The sequence below is a fragment of the Palaemon carinicauda genome, chromosome 23 (genome assembly GCF_036898095.1).
Source record: "Palaemon carinicauda isolate YSFRI2023 chromosome 23, ASM3689809v2, whole genome shotgun sequence".
Taxonomy (NCBI): domain Eukaryota; kingdom Metazoa; phylum Arthropoda; class Malacostraca; order Decapoda; family Palaemonidae; genus Palaemon; species Palaemon carinicauda.
The window spans coordinates 104,871,044-104,883,543 of record NC_090747.1 but is presented as its reverse complement, the minus strand read 5'-3'; the positions used below and the strand labels follow the sequence as shown (position 1 = coordinate 104,883,543).

Here is a 12,500-nt window from a genome sequence, read left to right as displayed (position 1 = left end):
GGAAGAAAACTGACATTTTATGTTATTCTCTGGGAAGAAAACTGACATTTTGTTATTCTTTGGGAAGAAAACTGACATTTTATGTTAGTCTCTGGGAAGATATGCTTGGATTGGATTTTTTTTTTTTTTATAATTTTTTGTATTGAGTGTTTTGAAGGATTTTTCCAATATTGTTTTAAATATATATTTATCCTTCGTGTCAAAGGATGTTGTAATGTCTCTATTTTGGGTATGATATTGATTGATTTTTTTGTCTCTCTCTCTCTCTCTCTCTCTCTCTCTCTCTCTCTCTCTCTCTCTCTCTCTCTATATATATATATATATATATATATATATATATATATATATATGAAAAAGATGTTTAAATTGATTTACATACCAAGAAAAAACAAGTTGGGAGTAGTTTATATTTTTGACCCTGTTTGTTTGTTTGTGAACAAGTTACTGGCTACAATTTTACGCATTGAGTAGTGAAACTTTCAGGGATTAATTGGTATTTTGAGACGTGGAATTGTTTCAAGTTAGAAATTCCTAGGTCAAAGGTCAAGGTCTAATAAAAGGTCTACCAAATTAACCTTAGCCCCAATTTCGCACATGGCTCTCACACAGACTTCAAATACGCCTACGGTCCAAATTGATTCTGGGAAAGGCAAGCTGGTTTCCAGAAATAAGCTGCCGTGGTGGAGGTCTGCTCTCTGAGTGCTTTTCCAGTTTATGTCAAAAGATATTTAGATTGATTTTCATAACATCTAAACAAAACCTATTTATTTTCTCCTACATCATTATATATCCTGAGATGCTTTCTCAGGCCAGACAGCGTAGATCATCAGATGATTATGCAGCGTGTTTACCGACGCATAATTCCGTCCTGTGGATTTTCTCTATAAGGAAAAAGAGCTGAATGTTGATCTCTCTCTCTCTCTCTCTCTTAACCAATAATTATCGACCTTTCCCTGTCAAGCCAGAAGAACTACTTTCTGATTGGCATTCCGTCTTTCCCCGATATGCCAATCAGCGCCTGGTAGCCTGGCGAGAGTCACGTGTCGAGTGATTGGTTGGTGTGCAGGTCAGCTACGATGTTATCCCCTTTCTGATTGGTCAGCTGGGAATCTCCGGCCAATGAATACCGGACAAGACAGTCTCAAGAGCTCTCAAGTGTCTTGAGTAGAGAGCATTAGGTTACTCAGTGGCCCTTGGGACTGTTTGTGTGTGTGTGTTTATGTGCGTCTTTGAGCGCTTATCAAAGTACAGCGGAAAAGGCTAAGCCAGTCGGTTCGTGTTGTCTGTTTGTGACTGGCAGTACGTAGCCAGTGTATGTGTGTGTGTTTGTGTGTGTGTGATCTGCACATTATAGTCTATGTACAGGCTGGAACCCAGGCCAGTGTCCTGTTATTCTTCGTGTGGTACGGAAGGTCCCTGAGAATTTACTATAAACGTCTTAATTCACAACGTAGATAAAGAGTTCTTTCTTTGAAACCAGTCCAGACCGTGTTTTAGAAATCTCTTGCAATCAGTGATGTCATTATTAATGGTTACGCTGTGACACAGATCCTTATCTTTAAAGCATGAGTGATATGACGATTTTGTCAAGATAAAATTGATTAAGTGGGTTAAAGATCCGTTTGCATATTTTTGGGATCTCTCGAAAATTTGGGAAAGTGAAGTGAATAAAGAATGTTTTTGCGTTATTCTTAAATTACAGTTACTTTATTTGTTTTTATTTGTCCTGGAAAATGGATGTTGTTAATGATGCATCGTGAATGAAAATGTGGATTAACATAATTCATATTGAAGTGATTTAATAATTGTGATTTTACACGAAAGGGGAATTTTCTCTTATATATGTTCTGATTTTTCATTATCTTAATGGGAAAATAAAATTTATGTTTTGTTTATATAACTTTTATATGATGCCAAAGTGTTATGTCATAGAAAACAACAGTGATTTGTGATTTTGTTTATATTGGATTTATTTTTTTATTTATTTATTCTTTTATGAAAAAATTTCATTTAATCTAATTTTTTAATTTTCTTATTATTCCACAACTCAATCAGCCATTTCCTACTTCTTTACTGATTTTATATTATCATATTGGATTTATTATTTATTTATTCTTATGAAAATTGCATTTAAAATAATTTTTCTTTTTCTCACTTTTCACAATTCAATAAGTGGCTTTTTACTTCTACACTGAAGGCTCATCAGTGGACTGACTCTCTTCCACATATCTTTTATTGCCTTAGTAATGCTAACTTTTGCCCTTAACAAACTGCCTCCTCCTCCTTCTTCTTCTTCTTCTTCTTCTTCATTAATATCCACATCACTTCTCTCAAAATTGTATAAAAAAACACTATAGTTTCTCGTCTCACTGAAATCTTCCACAAGTGAGGCAGGGTGTAAGCACAGCCAGGGTCTTGTCCAAAGTTCTGATTTAAATTCTTGCTGTCCTGTGTGTTTCCGGCTCTCTCTCTCTCTCTCTCTCTCTCTCTCTCTCTCTCTCTCTCTCTCTCTCTCTCTCTCTCTCTCTCTCTCTCTCTCAGCGGTTTGTAAAGTCAAGAGGTGCATAACACAAGAAATTAACACAAAATTAAACAAGTTTTGACTGAAATTTAAGCTTCTTGCCAATACTCTCTCTCTCTCTCTCTCTCTCTCCTCTCTCTCTCTCTCTCTCTCTCTCTCTCTCTCTCTCTCTCTCTCTCTCTCTCTCTCTCTCTCATCGTTTTGTAAAGTCAAGAGGCTCATAAAACAAAAATTAACATAAAAAGAAACAAGTTTTGACTAAATTTGCTTAAATTTTGAATTGCTAGACTAAACGTATAATATTTTGTCTACACAAAGATAAATCGGCATCAAAATTTTGTCAGGTTATAGTATTATGTAGAAAATCCTGTGGTGTGAATTGTTAGAGAAAGAAGAAGAAAATCTCTGTACAAACGAACAGAATGTACATCTGTACATCGCGTTAATTGCTGACCCCGAGTTTCAATTAACTCTATAATTATAACTATCCTTCGCATTTAGGTCTCTCCAGACACTTCCATCCACCGCTTATTATTATTATTGTTATTATTCTTCTTCTTCTTCTTCTTCTTCTTCTTATTATTATTATTATTATTATTATTATTTTTATTATTACTATAAGGTAGACTATAACCCTAGATGGAAAAGCAGGAGGTTTATAAGCCCAAGGGCTCTAGCAGGGAAAAATAGCCCTGTGAGGAAAGAAAACAAGGAAATAAACTATAAGACAAGAATAAAGTCAAAAGAAAATATTTCAAGAACAGTTTACTTCATTTATAGTTAATTCTAATCTCTATGTTCTTTTGTGAAGTTTAGCACCTAAAAATACTGTAGAAGTTTTATTCTGACAGTGATCCAATAGTAGGACTCGAAGGGCACTCGGTAGAGCGCAGACCTCCGCCGCGGCAGCTTTTTTTTTAACCTTTTACTTGACCTTTGACCTTAACATGTATTAATTTGCGTGGATTTTCATACACAAATGTGAACCAAGTTTGTAGTCTCTGTGACAACGATGTCCAAACTTAATTTGCGGGTATTTTCATCCACTCAAATATGAACCAAGTTTGAAGTCTCTGTGACAACGATGTCCAAAACTTATGGGCGATTACGTGAATTTGACATTTTGCTTGACTTGTGACCCTGACCTTTGACATTGACCTTCCAAAATTTAGTAATGTCCAGGTTTTTACATAACAGTTCATCCCTGCAAGTTTCATTACTCAACGATTAAAATTGTGGCCTGGAAGCTCTTCACAAACACAAAGAAACACACAAGCATACACATTTCAAACACACTAACACACAAACAGGGTGGTAAAACATAACCTCCTTCCAACTTCGTTGGCGGTGGTAATGATAGTCCAGAAACCCTGATCAAATAAATGAACCGTTGGAATTTCCTAAAGTTCAAACTTGGTGCAAATGCTTCTCTGTTGAGTCGTCTGTAACGGGTCTCACTTTGTTGACTGTTTGCGTTAAGTTGTTACTTGTTTTTTCATAATTATCTTTTGTTTTTATTTTTATATAGTGATGGTTTTAAGTAAGGGGGGTCCTCGGTATTTTTGCTGTTTTTGGTACCCGACAACTTTAATATGTACTGATGTTAAAATAAGTTATTTATTAGAAATGACACTATAAGAGAGATTACTCGAGTGCCGTATGTGGATGAGATCATGGTGAGGGGTAGATGGAGGTGGTTTGGGCATGCTTTTCGAACTCCCCAGTAGAGAATTCAACAAGCGTTTAACTGATCTACACAAGGTATTAGAAGAGTTGAAGACCCAGGCATACATGGCTGAGGACTATGAAGCGTGAAGTAGGAGATGATGAGTGGAGAAGTATTGAAATCTAACCGTGGCCCTTTGCGTCAATAGGAGTAGGAATGATGATGATGATAATTTATTGATTAAAATGGTTCTTGCAAAAGATTAGAAGAATCAATCAATTATTGAGTAAACTTTTCAAGCTCCAGGCAACGTTGTTTTGAATGGTTATGATTATGTATATTCAGATTGAATAGACTGCAGTATACATTTATACAGGAATGGAAGCAAGGAAAATGCCTCGAGATGGTCTTAGAATAATGAACACATACATTCTATCTCCTACTTTATGAAATGTACTTGGAGATATAGATATACTGAACAAATAGTTTAAACTCGTCATACTTCTCAGATTAATGGTGTCGTATCATGTAAGCTAAATGATAAATATACGCCAAAGTATAATATTGATTATATAGATCACAGTAATGATATAATAATTGTTATTAATGCCACCATCCTGGAAGAACCTTTCATTTTGTTAAAGTCTTAAAAGTGTTTAGTTCAGCCCAAGATAGGAACAACGATTCGATTCATCATTCAGGAGAGAGAGAGAGAGAGAGAGAGAGGAGAGGGAGAGAGAGAGAGAGAGAGAGAGAGAGAGGAGAGAGAGAGAGAGGAGAGAGAGAGGAGAGAGAGAGAGAGAGAGAGTATGCCTCAGAACTAAGCTGTATAGCCAGAATTCATTAATCCAGTCTAAAAGTATATTAAATGAGATTTCTCCTGAATATAGGAAATATGTTATTGGCAATTATGTATTTATATTGTTAATGTCTTGAAGAGAGAGAGAGATGAGGAGAGAGAGAGAGAGAGAGGAGAGAGAGAGAGAGAGAGAGAGGAGAGAGAGAGAGAGGGGTTAATATTAATGCATCATGATGTGTTTATATTGATGTCACACACTATTCGAAAGGTATAGGCATTTGCAGTGATGTGCCTCTTGATTTCGTCCTGCAATCTCGTCCTCCTGCAGTATTTACCTCCGCCGAGGAAGTTATAAAATCAAGTTGGTTTATTTATTTAGGTATTTATATTGGGAGTTAGATGGCAGGACAAGATTAGAAATGAAACTATAAGAGAGATTACTCGAGTGCCATATAGGGATGAGATCATGATGAAGGGTAGATGGAGACGGTTTGGGTACGCTCTTCGCCCTCCCCAAGAGTGATTAGTTCAACAAACGTTCAGCTGTGCTCCACAAGGCACTAGAAAAGGTTGGAAGACCCAAGCCTACATGGCTGAGGACTATGAAGCGTGAAGTAGATGATGATGAGTGGTGAAGTATGGAATTAAAAGCTCAAGATAGAGACGACTGGCGAAATATATCCGAGCCCCTTTGCGTCAATAGGCATAGGAGGAGAAGATTTATCTGTGTGTCTATCTGTCTGTATCTGTGGACAGGATTACGTCAAAACTACTCGACGGATTTTGACGAAATTTAAACCACAGATAGATCTCAGGTCATGAACGACCCCATTAATTTTTGATGATCCGGATTTGCATTTTTCGTCATTTTCAAGATAACACCAAAGCATATTGAAGGATTTTGACGAAGTTTCCACTGCAGATAGATCTTAGGCCATGGATGACTCCATTAACCTTTGGCGAAGGTCAGAAATCTCTGACTGCTCTTGTTTTCAATGCATTTACTCAGAAATTGTTATTTTATTTGTTTAGACTTTCTTGACCATTATGGGTGTTTTTAGGAGTAGGTAGGCAATCATTAGATATTTCTTCGGTTATGCTCATAACAGTTTAGAGGCTTTAAAGGCCGCTCATGAATGGCAAAGGGAAGGGACAGTGACATTACCCTAGCAAGCAGGGACAATGCCCTAGAGACTGACCATTTATCACATGATCAGCGCCCAAGGCCCCCTCTCCACCCAAGCTAGGACAAGGGAGGGCAAGGCAGATAGACCTATAAGCTCCCCCAAACCCCCCCCCCCCCCCCATCCTTAGCTCACGAGGATGGTAATTTTGCAGACACTAAAGGAACTAACGTGTTTGAGCCGGGACTCGAACCCCAGTCTGGTGATCACCAGTCAGAAACGTTACTAATCAGTCCACAACGATAAACAATTGAAACTATGTGGTTGTGCCACAAGGCACTAGAAGAGCTGGAAGACCCAGGCCTACATGGCTGAGGACTATGAAGCATGAAGGAGGAGATGATGGGATGGAGAAGTATTGATTTAAAAGCTCAAGATAGAGACGACTGGCGAAATCTAACCGAGACCCGTTGCGTCAATAGGCGTCGGAGGAGATGATGATGATGATAGTTGTATTAGGAAATGTGTTTTAGCTTTTAGACTATGTAATAATGCTATTAGGTGTAGCCCAGTTACATGCAAATACCTATATAGACACACGTCAGGAATTGTGACATTATCTCTGTTTATTTTCATTGTGACGTCAATCATTTTATTTTTATTTCTCTTTTCCCGGAGCATTTTAGGCAGTGGTCCTGTTTTGGCCTTTTTTATAAGGTTAAAATCTTTTTGGTTTGATGACAGCATACGGGATCTCTCTCTCTCTCTCTCTCTCTCTCTCTCTCTCATATATACTTAACTTGTTTAGTGATAGCGACCTCAGTATCAGTAAACATATACATTTAATTTTTATCTCTATTTCCAGTGTGTATCTCTCTCTCTCTCTCTCTCTCTCTCTCTCTCTCTCTCTCTCTCTCTCTCTCATAAATATTAACTTGTTTAGTGATAACGACCTCTGTCAGTAAAACATATACATTAACTTTTTACTTTTGCTCTCTCTCTCTCTCTCTCTCTCTCTCTCTCTCTCTCTCTCTCTCTCTCTCTCTCTCTCTCTCTCATATTGATATCAACTTAGTCTACTGATAGTAATCTTAGTAACATTGTATTTATGTGAATATCGAACGTTCTTATTGCTTTAATTACATCTTATTAAAATTTGAAATAAGATTTTACCCTTATTACATTTCATAGTCGTTAAAATAGGTGGAATTATTCGTCACTTGGAAGAGTTTCCTTTTATTATTATTATTATTATTATTATTATTATTATTATTATTATTATTATTATTATTATTATTTCACATGCAGTTCAGAAAGTTTTGACACTACTCATTTGAGTCTTATCTACAAATACATTTTATTCTTATATCTAATTTTGCGATACAAATTTCGTTGTGAAGTTCAGCTGGTGTGAATAAAAAAAGAAAAGATTTGAAAAAATCTATAATACAATTAATTAAAGTTAAAACCTCCTTATGCTTAGAGGATCATGACACATCGGCAGGACAGCACGGGATCTGTGATATCCTTCGGCAATGTGCAGGATACTATTGGTGAGATATAGCCCTTCGTTTTCTTAAGTCTCTTCAGATATCCTTAAGATATTTTTTTATTATATTTTTTAAAGGGGTACTGTTTTTTATTGCAATTATTTTGGGAAAATAAGAAGAATCTTTGATTGTAAGTATTGTTGCAAAAAATCTCTTTTTGACATGGCAAGTATTGTGACAAAGCAGAAAGAAATATTTGATTGTAAGTATTGATGCAAAAAATATAAGATTTCTGTCCTTGTTATTGCAAGTATTGTGACAAAACGTAAAGAAAACTTTGATTGTAAGTATTGTTACAAAAAGTCTGACTTTGATATTGCAAGTATTGTGACAAAACGTAAAGAAAACTTTGATTGTAAGTATTGTTACAAAAAATCTGACTTTGATATTGCAAGTATTGTGACAAAACGTAAAGAAAACTTTGATTGTAAGTATTGTTACAAAAAATCTGACTTTGATATTGCAAGTGTTGTGACAAAACAAAAAGAAATATTTGATTGTAAGTATTGTACAAAAAAAAAATCTTTTGACATTGCAAGTATTCTGGCAATACAAAAGATTTATTTTATTGTAAATATTGTGGCTTAAAAAAAGCAAAATCTTTGATTGCAAGTATTGTGGCAAACCAAAAGAGTTCTGTGTTTAATTGCAAGTACTGTGGAAAAACAATAAAAAAAATCTTCATTAATTATTTTGGGTTATTTAAGATTGAGAGTAAATGAGATGTAAAAGTTACAAATAATCTCTTTGAATCAGTTATGATTGAGAGGAAATGATATAAGAAAGTAGTACCATTTTTCTTTGGTCTCTGGGATCATACATGGTATGGTTAAGAGTAAATGAGGTTGGACAATTGAAGCCTTTTTGTAGGCATTTTAGATCTGTTATGATTGATTTGATCTTAAGACAACAATGATACTATCTTACACATATTAGATCAGTTGTAATTGATGATTTTTTACCAAGTTATAAATAAGAGAAAAAAGCTAAAACGCAGCCAAAGTATTTTTATTTCCACAATTTGATGATCAATGAGAGTAAATAATGTAAAAAAAAATGTTTATACATAATTTGGATGTTGTGTGCAGTAGAAAATATCCTTCTTCGCAATAGATAAGGTGATTATAAATAAGAGAAAAAAAAAGTTAAACGCGGCCAAAATATTTTTATTTTTCACATTTTTTCATCATCAATGAGAGCAATGATGTAAAAATAAATGTTTATACATAATTTGGTTGTTGTGTGCAGTAGAAAATATCCTTCTTCACAAGAGATAAGATGACAAAAAGCACGAAAAATTTTTCTTATAGTTGATATCTTTTATGTAATCGAAGATTTTAGTTAATATTTATAGTTCAGTTTTGATATTTTTGATAAAAAGTTATTAGAACAAGTTATGAAAAGCTTATTCCTATAATCAAGGTTTTTTTTTTGGAACTGGATTATATTTATTATGTTTTTGATAAACATTATTGTGATGTCAATTAATGTAGAAAAACACCAGAAACATTTATTGTTGGAAAATATATTTAAAGATACTAAGGATGACTTTGCTTTTATTGTTTTAAGCTTAATTGATATTTATTTATTCATTTATAACAAATAATATCGGTGTCAATGACCTTAGATGTCAAGATGCCAGATAACTCATAATCAATCAATCAATCAGACACAAGAAATGCCACCAACTTCTACAATATTAATGATCTTGGTAATAGTAACGCCAGCTGATATAAAATCATTTAGTTAGTAAGTAAATTCCACAGATGAGATCCTTCAACAAATTAAAGTAATTATTTATTTTTATATTGAATATGTAAGGTTAGAATCCCTTTTGCAAAATATAAGTAAATAAAAAAAATTGCATCCAATTTTGAGTGTCTAATAGTAATGATAATTTTATAATACTGCTAACAAGAACAACAACAACAACAACAAGAGGAGCAGTAGCAGAGGTCAAAATAGTATTCACAGTGATTGCAAAATAAGTAAATAATAAAATTTGCATCCAATTTTGTGTGTATAATAGTAATGATAAATTTATAATACTGCTACTGCTAACAACAACAACAACAACAACAACAACAAGAGCAGCAGCAGCAGAGGTCAAAATAGTATTCATAGTGATTGGGACTATCAGTGTTTAAATTTTTAAATAGAAAATCTTCAGAAATATTACCAAAAAATTTCAATTGTTGACTATTAAGATTTATTTATGGTAGACTTGTGCACAGGGCCGAGATGTAATTGTCGCTTTAAAACATTTTCTGTGTGTTGTTATAACAAACTGTATTTCTACAACCCATTAGATTTGTTGTTTCAGGCCTGTGGAACATGTTCTGTATGTTGTTCGACTGTATGACTTATGTGTAGATTACTAAAAGATGCGATGTGTGTATTGATGTAATACATGATGTGTATATTGTTGTATATAGTGTATGTATTGCTGCAATACATAATTTTCTTTATCGCTGTAATACATTATTGTGTGTATTGCTGCAATACAGGGTGTATGTATTGCTGCAATATGTGTGTGAGTTGGTGCAATACCTGATATATGTATTGCTGCAATATCTGTGTATTGATGCAATAGATGATGAACATATTGCTACAATATATGCTGCTTATATTGCTGCGATACATGTGTGTGTTGCGGTAATACATGATGTATGTATTTCTGCAATACATGATTATGTATTTCTGCAATACACGATTATGTATTTCTGCAATACATGAGTTATGTATTGCTGTAATACATGATGTATAGCTGCAAATACATGATGTATGTATTGCTGTAATACATGATGTATGTATTTCTGCAATATATCACGTGTGTATTGCAGAAATTTATGACGTACATATTACTGCAATACATGATGTGTATTGCAGCAGTATACTATGTGTATATTATTGCATTGCATGATTTTTATATTGCTGCAATACATTATGTGTATATTACTGTAATACATGATATTTATATTACTGCAATATACGATATATGCATTGCTGCTCTATATATTTCAAACATGCAACTCATTCTTTGTACTGCATTAAAATACCTCATACGTATCACACACTGAATAAAAATCTTTCTCCTCTCTTCCACAGATGCCTTATTGGCAGACCTACAGAACACCATAACCCCGGGGGGAACGACCCCAGGGAGCCCTTACCCAGCGCACAATGGGGCATCCACGCCCTCCCCTGGGCCCTCCCCGGGGCCCTCTCCAAATGCCACTCTCATTCACAACCACATCCATAATCGCAATGGGCATGAGCCAGTGAGTATTTGTGGATTGTTGTTTATTGTTGTTTTTAGTGGTTTTTTTTTTCTTTTACATTTTAAGATAAACAAGGAAAGAAAGCAAAAGAAGCTGCTAATTATAATGCGTGTAGTTGTAATAATGATAGTGATGTTCTTACTTTATTCCGCTTATGTAATAAAAAAATAATAATAATAATTATTATTATTTTTATCATATACAAGTTGAGTAAAATCATACAGTAAGCATTATTATTATTATTATTATTATTATTATTATTATTATTATTATTATTATTATTGTTGTTGTTATTATTATTATTTTTTTTTTATCAAGGTTTTAATGTAAAGTTTACAAGTCAGGTGAAATTTACAAGTCGAGTAAAAGAATAGAGTAAGCGTTATTATTATTATTATTATTATTATTATTATTATATTATTATTATTATTATTATTATTCCCTGTTTGCCCTGTATATTTCTAAATTTCAGGCATATAAATTTCAATGTTTCTGAATTTTTTTTCTTAAAAAAAAAAAATATTTCCTAAAATTATAGTAAATCGGTTCTCTCATATTTTATTCCTTTTAAGTATTGTTTATCTGAATATTTATTATCTTATATAGTAAATATTATCATATCCCTTTAGGGCTTGAATAATGCAGTTCCCCATAACACGAAATGTGCATTCCTTGCAATATAGGATATAATTCTTCCACTTAGCTGTTCAACTTCTCGTACCTTGGGAGCTTTCCCCGTTGCATCTTGTTGCCGAATGGTCTCCCCAGGCCCAGGGCCAGGCTTTATGGCCTAAATCCCATAAATCAAATAAGATACTCGATAATAAATGTATTTATTCGCGATTAACCTAAGCTGTAAATTGTTCATGGTAGCTTGCCGATGTCTGGGGGTCCTCCTGACGTATTTAGTGAGAGAGAGAGAGAGAGAGAGAGAGGAGAGAGAGAGAGAGAGAGAGAGAGAGAGAGAGAGAGAGGAGTTGGTATAATAGATCCTTTCTCCTTCAGAAACATATATTATTATTATTATTATTATTATTATTATTATTATTATTATTATTATTACTAGCCAAGCTACAACCCTAGTTGGAAAAGCAAGATGCTATAAGCCCAAGGGCTCCAATAGGGAAAAATAGCCCAGTGAGGAAAGGAAATAAGGAAATAAATAAATGATGAGAACAAGTTAACAATAAATCATTCTAAAACAGTAACACAATATATCACAATATATACCAATATGGTATCATCTAGGTAATATTCACCTTACCATAGATAAACTAACCACTGCATATTTAGTCCCCCCCCCCTCTCTCTCTCTCTCTCTCTCTCTCTCTCTCTCTCCTCTCTCTCTCTCTCTCTCTCTCTCTCATAATTGCCGGTTTTATGAGAGGAAATGATGTACCATTTTTATCTTCATTATCTTAAACCGGAAGTAAACGCGCAAGTTTGTCATGGTTTATACGCTGTTTGTTACAGACTGGGTTGACCTTGTAAAGATATTTGTTATAATAAGACTATCTTGATTGATATACATATAGAATGCTACTTTATAGTAAAATACA

The 12,500-nt window shown here is 34.1% G+C and overlaps 1 protein-coding gene across 1 annotated transcript in view; it reads left to right on the top strand.

Annotated features, from left to right (window-relative positions):
* The window catches only part of LOC137617719 (paxillin-like), a 204,877-nt gene that overhangs the window by 11,648 nt on the left and 180,729 nt on the right, over nt 1–12,500 (top strand). The window contains exon 2 of the mRNA XM_068347716.1: nt 10,769–10,958. Coding sequence (XP_068203817.1) covers nt 10,769–10,958 — 190 coding nt within the window. The remainder of the gene's footprint in view (nt 1–10,768; nt 10,959–12,500) is intronic.